Consider the following 18,429-nt stretch of genomic DNA (forward strand, 5'->3'; position numbering starts at 1 on the left):
GAGAGTGGTTTCCTACTAATCCAAATCCTACCAGTTCAGCTCTTTTGGATAGTTTGAATAAACAACAATGTGCTCAGAGCTTTTAACTAGTTCACCTCTATAATACCTGCCTTAATATTTACAAATAATAAAACAATGTGTCCAAACACATCTCACCAGCTATTTCACACTCTGTTATTAAGCTTTTATCTAGAACTAAGACTATACTGTTTGTCAAAAGTGTCTACAAATCTAGTCCAGAATCTTGGACAAAGGTCTCTGCAACAAAAGAAAACAAAGCTTCGTGCTAAGCAGTTTTGGCATTTCTGAGTTTTAAAAACAAGATGTTACATTCTTTTGTTGTTCCAAAGCACTTCAGTGATTTTCTAGGAAGCTTTGGAAGAAGACACATGCATTAGAATTAGAGTCCTTACAGCCCTAAGCAGACTTGAAAAATGAGCAGTTGTGTCAGGGCAGAAGCTGCACTCCTTATTTTGAGACTCCTTTCACTGTAGGCATTCTCATGTGTTTCTTAAAGTGAGAAATTCTTGATGTGGAAATGGATGATGCTTTAAACATTTAAACACCATTTCAGGGAAAGTGAGGTTAGATGTAATAGTGCCTGTTTATTATTTGTTAATGTCTTGTGGATACTCATTCAGGAGAAGACCTGATTTAACTCTTATGTTTTTCAGATTATTGAAGACAATCCATTAGGCTCACTGTGTCGTGGCATACTGGTACTCAATACATACAATGTTGGTATGTATTTTCTGATGCTCACATATGGACTCCTCAGTGGTCTGTGTTGGGTAGACTGGAAATATTAATTAATTGATGCATATATATATATTTATTTTGGTGTAAAAATCCAACAAATCAAAATGCCCACTTGCATTAATATATCTAAAATGATTACTCTGATGAAACTTAATGGTATTAACTCTTGCAATGGATCAAAATGACAGCTTAGAGGAACTGTTTAGTATAAATTTCTTACTACTCTGTTGCCTAACAGTGAAAATGCCCCAAGGCAAACACAGAAAGCCTTTTGTCTTCATTTTGGAACCGAAGAACGCAGAAGATCCATGTGTTGAGTTTGCAACTGATAAAGTAGAAGAACTCTTTGAATGGTACCAAAGTATCCGTGAAATCACTTGGAAAACCACTGAAGAGGTATTGATAAAAATCTCTTTGTTATTGGTTTTTATAATGAACAGCCATAAATTTCTAACAGGAGTTGTCTTTAGCTGCCATACCCTGCTAAATCTTGCTAACACACGGTCCTTCACTCTTGCATATTGCTGTTTGGTTGTTCATTTTACTGATGTTGTGAATCTCGTTCCCTAAACTCTTTTGGGAGTGGGATGTAAATTAGCATTTTATGTGAATTTATGTTAACAGAAGCTTTTCAGCAGAGTAGTGTGTCTGTGTTGCTCCCTGCACCTCACTGGAGTACGCTTACTAGTACAAGTAGGTATCATTACAGTTTTACATCTGCTTTACACTCAGATATCAGACTATTCAGTTCAGAATTTTCAATCCACTAGGGACGATATGTGAACACTGACCTGCCTTTGCCTAAACTCTTCTTAATCCTGTTTACTAACTCTGCTTTCTAGTGAAAGCACTGGCGCTAAGAGGGAATTGTTTGGCTAATACTTCATTTATTTGTAACTAATAGGCACATTTGGATTTACCAGATCTTCGATATTAGTATTTCTAATTTCTTGCCTAAAGGTTAAAGGATTCTATGAAAGTGTAGCTTCTACATCCCTCTATGAGTGCTGCTGCTTAAAGGCTTTTTTCAGGACTTGCTTTTCTTGTTCTGATATATTAATTTACCTCCCTGTCATCTTTCCTAGTATTTAAGAAGTCTCTGACATGATCAAAAAGCCCTTACAGTGTTTAGCTATACTTTTTCCTTTGTTGCTTTTATTCAGTTTTTATTGCTAAGTGGATGATATGAGTGATGGAAAATGTGTGTCAGTATCATTGTGGCTTATGCTGCTTATCTGTCACCTGGAGTGGTAATGCTCTGAGGGTTATCATCATCTTATTTATAGCAGGCAATTTGACGTCTCAAGCAGAGGACTGCAAGTTCATCAAGGGGAGAAGCAACAGGAACTGTTGACCTGTTGTTGGGGGAGGAGAGATATGACTCTTATGCAAGGCTTTCATTTAGAAATGAAAATGAGAAAAAGAAATATGACCTAGATGAAGTGTCTGTAAATAGAATGCTTTTAAGCTACATCAGTGGCTTTTCAGGAGCTTGGCAGCTTTTTCTCCCTCTGTACAGTTAGAGGAGTATTAAACACTTTGTGTTCAAAGATACTTTAAAACTCATTTCTGACAATCAGGAGGCCTTTCCACAGCGTGGCCTTTAGAAAATTCATATGATAAACTGCTGCTTGGGGAGGGGAAAAAGGTGAAGAAAGGCCCTTTTTGCAAACACAGTTAACAGGCTGTTGGGGAAGGAAAAAGTATAATGAGTCAACATTACACTACAATGTAAGACAGGTTTTTTCAGTTGTTGATTTTTGGACTCTGTCCAAAAAGTAAAACTAAGCTTCATGTATCTTGTTATCTCTGTCTAGTACTGACTTTGTCATGATCCTATGAATGGCTGTTCTTTGCTAGCTCTCCTGCTTGGTTATCATTAGAGGGTTATGTCTAAAGATGAGCAGTTGGAACTCTGTTTGCTGTTGAGCAATGTGTGTGAAAGTGGTGGATCACTAAGTACAGTGAGGTTTGTGTATAGCTTTTTCCCAAGGTATTTTCAAGTCTAGAGTCTGTATTCCTCTTTGCATTTCTTAGACATTAGTGGATCATCTCTGGTTCAGTGAAACATTCAGGAAACCCCTGCTCTCTCCAGCTTCCTCTTCTCTTTATCTTGTTGAATCAGTTCTTTTGGAAGACTTCCTACTTGTTGCTGTGTCATAACCTCTTATATCAAAGCTAATAACTGTTCAGTGTAGGACTCTTCTAACATGTTTTCTCCTGTTTTATATGCCTGAAAAGCCTGTACACTCAGGATGAGTCTTGCTAATTTCCAGTTCCCAGTCTCTCACTGCAGGGACTGCTGCTCAGTTTCCACAGAGCAGATACTTGGAAACATGGCAGTAGATAGTGGATTTATTACAGATGATGACAGCAAGGTTGCACATGATTTTCCATACATAGCATTATTGGTTTGGTGTGCAAATCGAAAACTACAGAATGGTGATCATAGAGTTTGAATGTAGCTGTTTGGGAATTACTTAAAAGACATAAGTCCTTCTTGGGATTGTAAATAAATAGACACTTCACTACCCTTTGCAATTTTCTGCATACATTTGTATTTTTATGAGGTATAGAGTTGAGAATGTAACTAAAATTGAGTAGAGCTACACTAAAAGAAAAAAAGAAAAATAATGTTGCCAGGATTCTGAGCAGGACTGAAACACTTGGTTAAAAAAAAAAATCTGACACATCAGACCACCCCAGAAAACCCTCCCCCTCAGCTAAAACCCAAACCCAGTTGGTTAGCCTGTGTTCTGAATTGGGTCTGTAAGTACATTACATCTATCCAAGCATCTGAAGTATCTGATAGGCATCTGGGCAACAAAGGAATGCATCATCTTTTTAATTTCATTAAGGGATACCCTGGAGTTACTGTACCATAATAGTCAGTGTATCTGTAATCTAAAACTTTATTACATTTCACAGGAGAACAGGAGGAAATACTGGGAAAAGAATCAATTGATTGCTATTGAATTATCTGATCTGGTAATCTACTGCAAGCCAACAAGCAAAACCAAGGACAATTTAGGTACTTCCTTTAACACTATGTCTGAACTTTACCTTTTCTCCTGTCTTTACAGATGTCAGTTGAAATGTATAGAACTGGAGAGAAAACAAAGTTCTCCCTCACCCATGCATTTTTCAGGGGCACTTGGAAGTTGTACACTGTAGAGCTTGAATTTTCAACTTTCAGCACTAAACTGTCACTAATTTCTAACTAGTTAACTAGGGACACCCTCTCATAGGTGTCTTTCATGAGGAAGCTCACTAGTTATGTGTCATTGACCTCTTTGAGATGAAGAGCTCTGGCTGAATGCTTGTACTTGTTTTCAAATTGGATTTCCTGTGAATGATGTATTTTTTTGCCTAGGAATCTGTTCACCATTTACAGAAACTATTGGAATGGTAGAGAGTTTCATAATACAAATGAGAACTACAGATCTGGAATCTGACACTGAAATGTGTACTTCTTTTTCCAGCTTTTTGTCACTGCTGCTGGAGAAGGCAGCAAATATGCCCTTTTTCTTCAAGTTTCTTTGCAAACATTTTTAATAAGCTGTCAGTGTAGTTAAGACATTATAATTATAGTAATTGTTTGAATCATTGCCTAACCCTGGCTCACCCTTCCTTCTCCCTGTTTAAACCCAGGAAAAGATGTCTCATTTAAATATGTGTCCTAGTGCTCAGAAGTACATTATTAGCAATGATGAGATGAGAATATGACAGTGGACTCTTACCTGCCCTGCTGCAGAGCATGTGGCAAGCAGGCAATTTTAACTTTCAGACTTGATGCTCAAACATTTTGCCATGTCTGCATGAAAACTCTTGCCAATTATTGCATTAAAGGACAAAGCAAAACAAAGTAAAACAAAGTGTTCTTGAGGATCTTAGAGGTCTCTTCCAACCTTAATGATTCTGTGACTCTGTCAGTAGAAATGCAGTATAAATGCCACTTTCTGTCTTCCTGTAGTAACCACTTTTTTTCCTTCTTACCCTGATTAGAAAATCCTGATTTCAGAGAAATCCGGTCCTTTGTGGAAACCAAGGCAGAGAGCATTGTTAAGCAAAAGCCAGTTGAGTTGCTGAGATACAACCTGAAGGGACTGACACGTGTCTATCCTAAGGGACAGAGGGTTGACTCATCCAACTATGACCCGTTTCGCCTCTGGCTTTGTGGCTCCCAGATGGTGGCTCTTAACTTCCAAACTCCAGGTAATATTCCCTTTAAAGAAGGATCAAGTCCACCTTCCAGTTCACCATGAACAAGCCCATTTCTGGCCTCTCTGCTGTACTACTCACTATGGCTGTCCTGTGTATTTGTACTTCCCTGCAAGAGGGGATGTGTAAGATTGAAAGTTTGGTTTTGAGCGTGTGGATCACCTGATAGAGCTGGTTTCACAAAATCAGTCTCCAAAAGCCCTGTCTCAGAACCTAGCTAGCCCTAAACTCTAAACAGTTTATTTCACCTTGATTTCTTTGTGAGTTGGAGGTGCATGGACACTTGTTCAGCCACAGAGAAGGCTGTGTTTCATTTTCTGGCTAGCTACAGTATGACACATGGATAGGAAAGTGATTGTGAATGGAGGTGGGTTTATTGGGGTTAAAATTGGTGAGAAGTGACTCGTCAGGTTCAGTTACTGAGGGGGAACAGAGTCATCCAACTTACCTTCCCTGTTCTTTCTGATAAAGTGGTGACCAGAAAGAATTAATGGGGATGAGCTGATAGTCTGGTACTTTCTTAGCTTTACTGAAATGGGGACGTTATGACTGTTTAACTCTCTCCCTAGATAAATACATGCAATTGAACCATGCCTTGTTTTCACTTAATGGACGCACTGGCTACGTTCTGCAGCCAGAAAGCATGAGAAGTGAAGAGTATGACCCAATGCCAAATGACTCGAAGAGGAAATTGCAGATGATTATGACAGTGAGGGTAAATCTCTTTTGTAAATTATGGCTTTTTTGCAAGACATAAATATCTCTATAAAGCTAAAAATAAAGCTATTACGTTTCAGAGCAAGATCTGACAGATTGTCAAAATACTGATTTTAAATGTCAGTGTGTTTGAGAATAAAACTAACTCCACTGGTTCTTGAAAAGAAATATATATCTTTATCATGCTAATGAAGCACATGGTGTAGGACTGCAAACACAGTCCTGGGATAATTTTATATAATTGCTGGTGAAAAATTCCAAATGAGCTATCTTGCATTTCCAGTCCAATCGACTTCTCAGTAGAAGAGTCCTATTGGAACTTGGTTACTTGCAGACTAACTAGCTCAGAGATTTCCACTGTGGAAGAAAGAAATTTATAATTAAATACAGAAACTAAGCAGAAAAAAATAATAAATTGATCCCCCCCTCATCATATTTAGTACACTGTGACTTAATGTCACAGGATCACAGAATATTAGGGGTTGGAAGGGACCCAAGGAGATCACTGAGTCCAACCCCCCTGCCAGAGGAGGACAATACTATCTAACACAGATCGCAGAGAAACACATCCAGACAGGCCTTGAAAGGCTTCAGAGAAGGAGACTCCACAACCTCTCTGGGAAGCCTGTTCCAGTGCTCCGTGAACCCTTACAGTAAAGAAGTTCCCCCTTGTGTTGAGGCAGAGCCTCTTTTGCTGCACCTTACACCCATTGCTCCTTGTCCTATCCCAGGGAGCAAGTGAGCAGAGCCTGCTCATTCTCAGTTTTCATGAAGAGATAGGTTTATCATTTGGAAATGACACCATGTTGTCTTCTAGTGCCAGGAATACAAACAGGAATTGAACTTGTTTCTGTTCTTAGTTGCTATACATCAAGAGATGGCCTTTAAAAATATGTTTTCTGAGAAAAAAGAAACACATTAGCTGTTTTTCACTACAGTTTAGAGAAGAGGTAATTAGGGGCCATGAATGTAAAGCAGGAATTTCTTAAAATAGGTATTTAATAAAGTCTGGAACTGTATGTAATGAATGTCAGCTACAGTATCATACAATGAGAATAATTGGGTTACTCAAACAGTGGAAGATTATTGTTGGTGGCATGGACAGTATGTTTAACACATTTAAGCATGTTCAAGAGAGGGATTGTGTAATTTTGCATGTTCTTGTGGATTTTTTTCCTCTTCTAGTTCTGTAGGCTACCTTCTGTATGCAAATAATGGTGCCAGGTTTCTTCTGGAGGTGGTTATAACACAGAGTTGCTTTTGCAGGTTTTAGGTGCTCGTCACCTCCCTAAACCTGGTAGAAGCATTGCTTGTCCCTTTGTAGAGGTAGAAATTTGTGGGGCTGAGTATGATAACAGCAAATTCAAGACATCAGTTGTGAGTGAGTATCTGCAGCGTTCTGTGTCATTTGGGGTATGGTTATACTTCAGTGTGCTTAAGTAAAGCGAGTGGAAGATGCTATGAATTTCTGTCTGCTTTCAGCCAGCAGTGTGGCTAGGGAGGAGTAAGTTAGCTGTTGCCCTGGACTGATGAGTCAGGCAGTAGTATTCACCCATCTGCCTTGGGGGGCAGTTAACTTGAGAAACTTTACATCAAATTTAGAATAAAAAGTACTGTTGCAGTTTGTAAAAAAAATGAGAACTCACAATTCTGTTATGTTTTTGCCCAGACACAACTTTGTGCATTTGCATATTTTAAAAGTGCTGCCTTGAAAGTGCCTCTGACAGTGCTAGTCAGTTCCCAAGTCTGGCCCAAATGGGGACTTAGTACTGTGAGATCCAGACTGTGTTTATTTAAACTCAGCATCCCCAAACTGGCATCCTCTTGGAGACAGCTTGGGTATATAGGGCTGTAAAGCAACATAACTTGCAATGCAATGGAAGTTTGGACAAAGCTCACTGCTGCGTTCTGGATAAGGGATATGTGTTTGTCTGCATGTGTATTTTGTGTGTATACAAGCTCCATTCAGGTGCACTGAAATGGGGCAACGTCCCAGCCACTTAATATTTCACTATTTAATGCAGTGTTCCTAGAGTAGACAAAAGGCTTAGGTTCTAATTGTCTAAACCACTGATACCAGTGGAAAATAAACACAGAATCCTGAGCAGAACATGCATTGTGGCTCTTGAGGACTTCAGAGAAGAGGATCATGATTTTAGCTTCTTGTGGGAGAGCAAAGTTCCTGGCTGTGTCACACATACCAGATTGCTCCATTTTCTATAACAGGCTACAAGAATTGGGCCATTCTACATTAGTCTTCCCAGAACTTTTCATGTTTTTACTCCACTGTGGAGCATGAGGCTCATGAATATGAGCAATGAATTAGTTGGGTTTGGATTTTTTTACAACTATGTGTCCAAGGAGGTTTTATTTGTTTCAAAGCAAATAATAGCTTTTCTTCTGGATTTCCATCCCTGCCAAGTTTCTTCATACCTCCCCCCTGCCCTCAGATAAACAGACACAAACCTTCTGAAGCTAGGTTACAACATGAGACAGATGGTAAATAGGATTTTTGGGTCTTTTTAATCATCAGAAAATATCCTGGGATACATACCCATACATGAATGAAGTGGAATTACTGCTTCAAACTAAAAATGTTTCCTTTTTGTTACAGATGACAATGGCCTTAATCCAGTGTGGGCACCGTGTCCAGAGCAAGTGAAATTTGAAATTTATGATCCAAATCTGGCGTTTCTGCGCTTCGTTGTTTATGAGGAGGATATGTTCAGTGATCCCAATTTCTTAGCACATGCCACTTTTCCCATCAAAGGAATCAAAACAGGTAGGAGGTCACTTCCAACCTGGTTGATTCTATGATTCTATGTCCCTGGAGGTCTTCAAGAAAAGACTGGATGAGGCACTTAGTGCCATGGTCTAGTTGACTGGATAGGGCTGGGGGATAGGTTGGACTGGATGATCTTGGAGGTCTCTTCCAACCTGGTTGATTCTATGATTCTATGTCCCTGGAGGTAAGATGAGTGGATGTACTAAGTGCCTGCTAAGCCAGAAAGGTACTGTTCGGCATTGGTGTATTGTGACTTGGCTCTCAGTAGCAGCTACAGTGCACCAAAGGACAAGTGCTCTTTTGATCAGAGTTGCTTTAATCCATTGTTTATTATGATACTGCATGTGTAGCATTAAGTATTTAAAGTAATCTTCTCACCCTCTTGATTTTATTTTTTTTTAATTGGGAAAGCATCATGTTGAATAATTTGCTCTGTCCTTTCTACATACTCTGTTTCGGCAACAGGGTTATGTCCTCTGAGTGAAATCTGGGAAGATTATTCTTCTGTTTTGATGTCAGTGCCTTTGTTTTGTTAATTATTTTAGTTGTGAAGGTACAACAAGTTTTCTGCTTTCCTCTGCTTCTACCTTTAGTTTTCAAAAGCATGTGAAATCAAATGTTTCTCAATTTTGCCATTCTTGCCTTTTGCTTACCTGTAATTGTCAGAGCAGAGCCTGACTGCAGCTAACCCTTTGCCTTGACTCTAATTGTCCTCTGTGTATGTTCTCCCATGGCAGGTTTTAGATCAGTTCCTCTCAAGAACGGCTATAGTGAAGATATAGAGCTGGCCTCACTTCTGGTTCACTGTGATATGCAGCAAGTTCTGGTGAGAACCACTCGAGTGTTTAGGGCACTTATTATGCTGTCTGTTCTTTGGGGAAACCAGGAAATTAGGATTTAGTTTTCTGTGTCTCCAGGTACTGAGAAAGACAAATAACAGAAACTGAGTTACACTTCCTCTGGGTGGACAGATTACGTAGCAGTTAAAAGAAACAATGCACTACCAAAGCCTCATTACCTTCACTGTTTTTTACTGTAATGGCATGGTCATTGTCTTCCCTTGCTAACTAATGGATGTCATGCAAAACCAGCTAAAATCAACTCTGACTTCATAGAATAATCTTTTTTAAAGGTCATACATGAAAAGTAATCACTTTAGGAAGAGAAAATGGTAATTTCTCCCATTTTTTTGTTAAAGACATTCTGTTCCATGCAGAAGTGCTAATCTACTTTTTTTCAAGCCTCTCTTAAAACACCTAATTGAAGTACTAGTGTTTTGAAATATACAGGGGAAAAACAATGATGCATCCTTGCTCACGAAGCCAGCATTAATGTGGCATTTGTTGGTGTTCCAAAGGTGCTGCTGTATTTGTTGATTTGAAGTGGGATTATTCTCAGACTCTGTCTCAGTAATATTTTATGTAATTTACATACACTGGTGTAGAGGCCATGTGATGAATGTTTAAAGATGCTTCTAGCAATTCAGTATTTCAAGGGTGTTTTCCAGTACTTTTCAGGTTCAGAGGAAAAGATCCCACTTCTTATTTGTAGTCTTTTACGTCTTACACTCCAGTGTACATTTTTTTCCATGATTGAAACACCAATTTCTGCTAACTGTAAGTCATTCTGTCTCTGGAGGGGTTTGTGCCTGCAGTTGCAAACACTGAAATGGAAAAGACTCCATTCAGTTACATTGTTCTTCAGGAAGGAGAGGCAACCTTTTTCAAATACTCTTTTCACAAAGCCACCTTCCAGCACATGTGAAATGACTGAGTAATGACGGTGCTTGGCAGCCACCCTAGGCTCCTTTGGTTGGCTAGCAAAGAAATAGAAGAGAGCAGGAGAGGGCTAGAAGCTGAGACAAAATGTGTCTGTGTGTCTGTGTGTGTGTAAACAAGAGAGACCTGCGTTCTTTGGAGACAGTGTTTAAAATCTTCCTATTTCATGGACACAAGTCTGATAGAGGAGGTCTGATTAACTGCTGCTTTCTTGGCTAGCTGCCTGTGAGAAAACTGACAGCAACTCACCATTGCCTAAGATGTTGAGCATGGATATTGCTTGTAGATGTATTGCGAGTTCCTCCTGCCGTGGTTTCTCTTCAGGAATTCAGATCATTATTTGCCTGGGGCAGGAGCAGCTCTTAAAGCGTTGTTCAGAGCAGCAGTATGTCTCCCAATCTGTCAGCACCGAGTCCTTTGACAGTAGCGCATTTCGCACTCTCGAAGCCCCTTCTGCTTGTTAAGCCAAATGAAGATGCAGCACGGCTCTCTGTTTTTACAGTGTGTGATGTCTCTGGGTGGTAATGCAGTGGCAGGAGAACTTTCAGAGCTTTTCCCTTTTGTTTGGTACTCTGCAGCAAACCAAGACTCGCCACAGTTAATCAGCTTTAGAACTTCTGTCAGATTGTTCAAGAAGCATCAGAAGAGATCAAGGCTGTCTCCATCTGTTCTTCTGCCCTTTTCTTAAATGATGACCCTCCATAAAATGATATAATTTAATAACAGGCCTGTTTATATACAGAACCCATCTGCATACTCTTGGATATGAAACATACAATTATACAGGGGAGTTACAGATGGCTGTGGAATTTTATCAGGAATAGAAAAACAAGCATATTGTAAACATAAGCATGCACATTGGTGAATTATTGTGGGGGGGGCCATAATGCAGTTTTTGTTGAAGTTAACTGATTTTCCTGACATTGCAGAAACTGCAGTATACTGAGATCGTGGTTACATTTAGAAGCATGTCTTATTTGCTTGAAAATGGATTTATTTGCTTCAAAAAGTGCATGTATTTCTTCAACATTTTCTGATTACAGTCAGCCTCGGTGGTGTGTGTGTTTTTAACATAAAGATTGAAGTGGATGTTCTTAAATGGGTTTCTAAAGTCTTAACTTTGTGGATGCATTTACTTACAAGAACAAACAGTAGTACATATGAATCTTGTGATTACACCTGCACATTGGTAATTGGCAATCTGCTTTTCCTTTTGCAGTTTGGGAATACAAAAGTTCCTTCTGCTTTAAGAAAACCCACAACACAAAACAAACAAACACCCCCCCCCCCCAAAAAAAATACCCAAACAAACAACAAAAAAACAACAAGATACTCCAAACAGGAAAAAAAACACCTTTAAAATTCTTAGTGGCATAGCACCGAGAGTTACTTCAGTTATTTCAACTCATGTCTGTGTAGGAAGGAAAAAGGTTTAGGAAAGGATCTTGTTGCCTTAGCTGGAAACTCTTGGGCATGTTGCTGATCTATTAGTTTTCCTAGAACTGGACTGAGTGCAGAAAGAGGCATTCTGATTAGTATGCCACCTCTGAAAATGTTTGGATTTATTACATTTATTGATTGCAAGTCATTGATTGTAGAATGAGTATCTTGTTTTGCTGCTGAGGTGAAAATTAATACTTCAGTCCTGCTAGTACTAGTCCCCAGTAGTAACTCTATAAAGGAGACCACTTTTGTATCCCAAGTTTTGAAGTATTAAAATAACATCATAAAGAGAATTATGCTGATTGGTTTATGTCTGTGAAATATTTTGAGACCACCTACTGTGATCAATATACATCAGAAACTGAGACTGCTGTAAATTACTCTTCAAATACCTAAGTCAGTTCCTCCACAAGTATTGTACTGGCGTAGCTCCATAGAAACATAGGATCCCTCCTCCTCTCTTGGTCATCTGAGTACTTGCTGCTACTAGAGATGCTATTTACTGGGCAGTATTTCCACCTTTACTCTGGATTTGAATAGGAAAGCAGCAGGCTTGGCAGTGTGTGCTGTAATACACAAATATGATGGAACAATCTAAAACTAAAAAGCATTTTTCCAGCTATTATAGTCTGCTAACCCATCATGAATTCACTGTTTGCTGTCCTTTCCTCAACAGGCTGACATGCTTTATTAGGGATGAATATTCCAGTTTAGATAAACACATTTCATGACTTGTGCTGAAATGTTGCTGGTGCCCTCAGTAGAGTAGATGGCTCTTGATACTGTGGGGCTGAGGGGATTTGGCAGGGCTTCCTTCTCTACTTTCTGTAACCATTCCAGAAAATTCTTACAAAACTGATTTGAGGAAGGTAATGGAATGTTTTTAGGAAAACAAAATAATCCACCAATGCATGTTGATTCTCTGTTGATTACTAATGTTCTTCTGAAGGAGAGCGAAGAAGAGCTGTACTCCTCATGTCGACAGCTTCGGAAGCGCCAGGAGGAGCTTAATAGCCAACTGTTCCTCTATGACACTCATGTGAACTTAAGGAATCCTAACAGAGATGCTATATTAAAAGAATTCACTGTGAATGAGCACAAACTACAGATCTATCAAGAGTCATGCAACCGCAGGTGGGTTGGTAATCATTCTGCTTCCCAAGGCAGATCTGCCTAGATGTGATTTAAGGAAAGGAAATCCCAGATTTAGGAAGACAAGCATCGAAGGAATGTCAAGGGTGGAATGAGCACATCAGAGGCAAGGGAGGGCTGCAGTGAAGGAAGGCTGGGCTGCAAGCCGCTAGAGGCCACCAGATGCTGTGAAATGTCTGTTCAGTGAAATCTCAGTTTCAGTGCCGAGAGTGAAACTTGTAATCTTGTGAGTTCATATTCCTCTGCTCTCCTGCTTGTCACAGGTAAAGCCTGGAAGAATAAATAGATCACCTCATTCTTTCTACACTTTCAAAGTTATGTCTCTGGAAATTTCATTAGTATATTAGATGTATGAGAACAGAAGACATAAAACCACAAAACCCACAAACAGTATTTGTGTTGTCACAGCATCGAATTGTCAGTTAAGCATCCAGAGCTTAGGGGAAAGGTCTTCCTCATTTGCTGTCACCTTTGGGTTGGGTGCAAGGGAGATAAGAGACTTCATACACCAGTAGGAAATCAAGATGGGATGGAAGGAAGACTTCTGTTTACTTTTTTGTACCCTTTTTTGTATGTGTGCTAAACAGCTGCATGAGTCAGTGGTTTACTCTCATATACTGAGGAAAGTATTTGCAGTACTTAACTGCTTGCTGCTTGTATCTAAAGTCGAATTCGGTAGACTCTTTTCCTGAGAACGTCCTTAAGTAGGCTTGACATTTTCCTTTTCTTTTTCCTTAAGGTTAAGGGAGAAGAAAGTCAGTAACAGCAAATTCTACTCTTGAAGAAATCAGTCCTTGTGGTGCGCTTCAGGAAGAGACATTAACTTATTCTGGTCATCCTGCTCAGTGATGGTCTCATCAGGCTGAACGGCTGGAAGAAGAGGAGGAGGAAAGATCAATTTCCTTAACAATTTCTTGTTATAAGAAAAAACTGGTTTAATTCCCAATAATTTATATTCTGTAAGAAGCATTCCCTCTGTGCAGGCCAGGCCTTCTTTGTATTCAGGATTTCTAAAATCTGAGGGCATGTAGTTGGCTAGGCCTCACTTCTTGTTATCAATACCTGAAGTACAAGTAATCATCTGCTATATTTGTGTGTGCAGGCTATAGATAAGACATTCACAACAATTTGCATGCATGGAACCACACCACTTTAACAACCTGGCTCCTTAAGATTAACTAGTAGTAAGTTTTTAATTTATTAAATGCTGTAAAAGCACTTCTGCAGCAGCATTGCCTTGTCGTGTACGCCACAGTGCTCAGGGCAGCAGATTGTACTTTCTGATACTGCATAAAACGTTTGGGGCAGCTGATAGCTTATACTGTATTGTCCTCTGTTAAAAATTTGCTGTTACAGTTTTGAGAACTAGATAATATGTTAATTGTTGAACCCAAATATCCTCTGCAACTGTAGTTGTGTTTTTTTCCTGCTGAACTGTCTGTGAAGGCCTGAGAAAGTAAAGTGGTGTGGGCCTGTATTAATAACTCCTGTGAACCTATGGTCACAGCCTCAAAGCGCTGGAAGGAAAAGTTCTAAGACATGCAGTAGGAAATACCAGCTTGAGGAAGAGGAAGGTGTTTCAACTTCTTAAAAGCATTTCCTTCAGTGTTGTATTATTTTGAAAGTCCTTTCAGTTGCTGAGGTCCTTAGAAGTGAATTTTATAATGAACTCAATTTTTTAACCTCGCAGTCCTACTTGGATGATAGCATCAGATAATGTTCTGTAAATGAAGACCATTTCCCCAAAATGTGTCTAATCCCAGTGTGCACAAATGCTGAGGTACACCATTCTCACAGCTTTAATTGAATGAAGATGGAGCTACAGAGGAGCAAACTTGTTAGCACGTGTTTTGCTGCCAGAACAGACTCAGATGCCCTCCTATGGTGCGTTTAACACCAGTTGTCATAATGTGTGTATGTGTTGGCTCCTTGTTCTAGCACAATGTTACTACTGTCCAGTTCCTAGCTGCTTTGTCTCTGTATGGGTGGAGTGTTGCTGTCTGTATGCTTGACTTTACCTTTCAGATGTGTGCAGAGGAGTTACATTTTTCTAAGTGACTGCCTGAGGCATAAGATGCTACATACATAGCTCTGTGTTTCTGATCACAGAAAACTTGGATGGCTTTGGGACTCGTAGCCAGATGAAGCTGCCTCAGCCATTTTCAGTTTCTCTTGCTCCCCGTGCTGTGCCTTGTGTTGTTTGCAGAGGCACTTAATTGATGCCATTGTGTATTCACAGAGGATGGTTTCAGGAACCCCTGTGAGGTTTTAGTTATTCTGTGAAGACAGTCTTGTCTCAAAGATGAAAGTGCTGCAGTCGTGTGTCCCACAATGGGGTGGCTTCTGTAAATTTTTTATTATAAAGAAATTAATTACTAATCACCCAGCTGAAAACGAGAGCAAAGTTAAAGGCAATTCTGCTTTTCTTCCTCCTGCCTGAAATCTCTTCTGTACCCAGTTGTGATTGACTTGCTTAAGGATCAGATGGATGCAGAATCTCCTTCAACCATGCTAAAAAAAAATCCATCGACTGTGGATTTGGAAAGTGGAGCTGTAACTTTGACTGCTGTATAAAGCTGGGCTTATCTGCAGTATCCAGAAGAAATGGGATCATCCAGTTGCTGTTCCTCGAGGGGAGGGACCTCTGGTGTGCATGCATTTAGTAGCACGTTCCAGGATGTGGTTGCTTTGCCATATCATCTGTCTCCTGTGCTGCATAGGTGTGCATGCATTTAGTAGCACGTTCCAAGATGTGGTTACTTTGCCATATCATCTGTCTCCTGTGCTGCATAGTTGTGCATGCATTTAATAGCACATTCCAGGATGTGGTTACTTTGCCATATCATCTGTCTCCTGTGCTGCACAGGTGTGCATGCATTTAGTAGCACGTTCCAGGATGTGGTTACTTTGCCATATCATCTGTCTCCTGTGCTGCATATTTCATTCAGCGGCCTACATGATTCCCATTTAACGTTGTGAGAACACTGTGGGGTCAGTGTTGATAAGACAAGGTGACTCAAAGCCTTGTCTCTGGCAGGGCCTGAGGTGGGACAGGGTTTATAGGCAGCTGAGTACCACCTAGGTTTGGACTGATCACAAAAACGGGAGACTATAAGACACTCCATCTTAAGGAGCTCAAACTCTAGAGCTCAAGGCTGTTGCTCTGGGGAGGTTTTAGGTTTGTTTTATAGGGTTTTAAGTGCAATTCCAGAGCAGACATAACCAAAGTATCCATTTGTCTGGGCTTGCTGTGTATGTTCCTGACACCGGACAGCTGTTGTGTGATGAATGCAGGGGATCCCTGTGGTGCTGCTGTGCAAATAGTTAAGAATTAGCACATTTTACAGTCTTTTGAAAGAGTCCTGTGCACATTCTATACACGTGTGAGATGTTAAAAGTTTTAAGAGGCGCTCCCTCAGTATTTATGAAATGCATTTCATTTTAGTCAGACTTTTCCCCAGGATATAATGCTGCACTCTATTTGGAAGCAAAATACTGCATTGGCTGTTTTGTTGACCGTCAGGTGATGGGCAAGACTCCCTCCTAACTCGTCTCTTGTTTCTGGCATTGTGTGTTTTCACTCCAAAACCTTACCTCTTGATGCTTTATCAGGGCACGGGCCCTGTGGAGACTCTTTCACAGTTGTGTTTTTAATATGGAAGTGGGTTGGAATGTGTGTGCTAATTTTATAACCTGGGAGGGAAAAAACCATGTATACATTTTTGGAAGTTAACAATATCTGTCAGATTGTTGTGTTCTTATAGAAACTGTTTGAAATCTTTAAAATAACTTATTTTTAATAAATAATTTTTGATATCTCAGCAGTGGTATAATTGGTGTCAGATGCTTCTTTGTTTAAGCATTGCTTGTTGGATTTCATTAATTTAGCCAGTCATTTGAGTGGATTCATGTTGAAAAGTGGTCTGCTGGTATGTTCTGATGGAGGCTTGAGGAAGAGCATTTCTGTTTTAAACTGACTTATTGACTCTTTCCATAGACATGGATATTGTTGCACCACTTAGGGCTGCAAACAAGTAGGGCAGAAGAAAAAGGTCAAAGACTGTGCTTGATTTGCAACTCCTAACCAACCTTTTACAGGGATAGGTGGATAGAAGCTTCAGCCCTAGTGAGCATCAGATTTGGATCAACTCAACTAAAGTCTGAACCAGGCAAAGATGAGTTTTTAGTTATTTTGGAAGCACAGTATCTTTATGTTGACCATAAAATGATTTCTGCCTGTAAGGTTGCCTTAATTGCATGGGCAGAAGTGGTGCTGGGTGAGTGTACGTTGATTTTATGTTTTGATTTTATTCATTGTTGGGAGTCTTTGGAATATATTTTTTTCTATTATTCTTAATGTTTTAGTAAAAAAAAAAAAAGTGTGTCTAGATAGATAGGTAGATAGTAGGCTGATAGTAGGCTGAAGATGAGCCAGCAGTGTGCCCAGGTGGCCAAGAGAGCCAGTGGCATCCTGGCCTTTATTTGGAACAGTGTGGCCAGTAGGACAAGGGAGGTTATTCTTCCCCTGTACTCAGCACTGGTCAGGCCACACCTTGAGTACTGTGCCCAGTTCTGGGCTCCTCAATTCAGGAAAGACGTTGAGGTACTGGAATGCACCCAGAGAAGGGCAACAAAGCTGGTGAGGGGAGGCTGAGGGAGCTGGGGTTGTTTAGCCTGCAGAAGAGGAGGCTCAGGGGTGATCTCATTGCTGTCTACAACTACCTGAAGGGACATTGTAGCCAGGTGGGGGGTGGCCTCTTCTCCCAGGCAACCAGCAATAGAACGAGGGGACACAGTCTCAAGTTGTGCCGGAGAAAGTATAGGCTGGATGTTAGGAGGAAGTTCTTCACAGAGAGAGTGATTGGCATTGGAATGGGCTGCCCAGGGAGGTGTTCAAGAAAAGAGTGGCTGAGGCACTTAGTGCCATGGTCTAGTTGACTGGATAGGGCTGGGGGATAGGTTGGACTGGATGATCTTGGAGATTTCTTCCAACCTGGCTGATTCTATGATTCTGCAACTATTCACTTGTAACATCAGTGTCATTCTTTCATAGTAAGGCACCAACCAATTGTGAAGTAATTCTGAAGGCTAGGAAAAGCTGAAGCTGTGCTGTATCCTAAGTTCTGCTTTTTTTTTTTTTTTTTTGGTTTTTAGATGGCATTTCTGGTAATTAACTTTCAGGGAAAGAGGCAATACATTAAAATTTGGGAACAGACACAACAGTTGAATTAATTACCTTAATCTATGCAGGTATTCATGCAAGAGTAGTAAAAACAAATTACAAACTAGTAAGAAGGTTGAGAGAATTCTCTGTAAAATACTTTAAATGGAGCAGCTCTGGCTAGCTTTATACATATGTAATGTGCAGGCAGCCTAAAAGTATCTGCTTGAGCAGCAGATTTTCTGTTTTCATTTTGGAAAGAGGAAGAGTATCCTTCACCTCCTCTGTAGTCAGGACTTGGCTTTTTCACTAGTTGGAACTGAATGACAGGGAATTAATGGCTGTACCAGTGCCCTGTTGATGGGGTCTGGGGTAGCCATTGCCAAGCCACTGCCTGTTTCTCCTAGCAAGAA

At 40.1% G+C, this 18,429-nt stretch overlaps 1 protein-coding gene across 1 annotated transcript in view; it reads left to right on the forward strand.

The window, feature by feature from the left end:
- Nucleotides 1-15,900, forward strand: part of PLCG2 (phospholipase C gamma 2) — a 54,716-nt gene extending 38,816 nt beyond the window's left edge. Inside the window, exons 23-32 of the mRNA XM_064159996.1 lie at nucleotides 675-741; nucleotides 998-1,155; nucleotides 3,688-3,790; nucleotides 4,765-4,974; nucleotides 5,550-5,695; nucleotides 6,964-7,078; nucleotides 8,312-8,479; nucleotides 9,220-9,308; nucleotides 12,653-12,837; nucleotides 13,595-15,900. Of these exons, the coding sequence (XP_064016066.1) occupies nucleotides 675-741; nucleotides 998-1,155; nucleotides 3,688-3,790; nucleotides 4,765-4,974; nucleotides 5,550-5,695; nucleotides 6,964-7,078; nucleotides 8,312-8,479; nucleotides 9,220-9,308; nucleotides 12,653-12,837; nucleotides 13,595-13,637 (1,284 nt within the window). The 3' untranslated portion in view covers nucleotides 13,638-15,900. The remainder of the gene's footprint in view (nucleotides 1-674; nucleotides 742-997; nucleotides 1,156-3,687; nucleotides 3,791-4,764; nucleotides 4,975-5,549; nucleotides 5,696-6,963; nucleotides 7,079-8,311; nucleotides 8,480-9,219; nucleotides 9,309-12,652; nucleotides 12,838-13,594) is intronic.
- Nucleotides 15,901-18,429: the final 2,529 nt, after the last annotated feature.

This window comes from Pogoniulus pusillus, chromosome 20 (assembly GCF_015220805.1).
Source record: "Pogoniulus pusillus isolate bPogPus1 chromosome 20, bPogPus1.pri, whole genome shotgun sequence".
NCBI classification, from domain to species: domain Eukaryota; kingdom Metazoa; phylum Chordata; class Aves; order Piciformes; family Lybiidae; genus Pogoniulus; species Pogoniulus pusillus.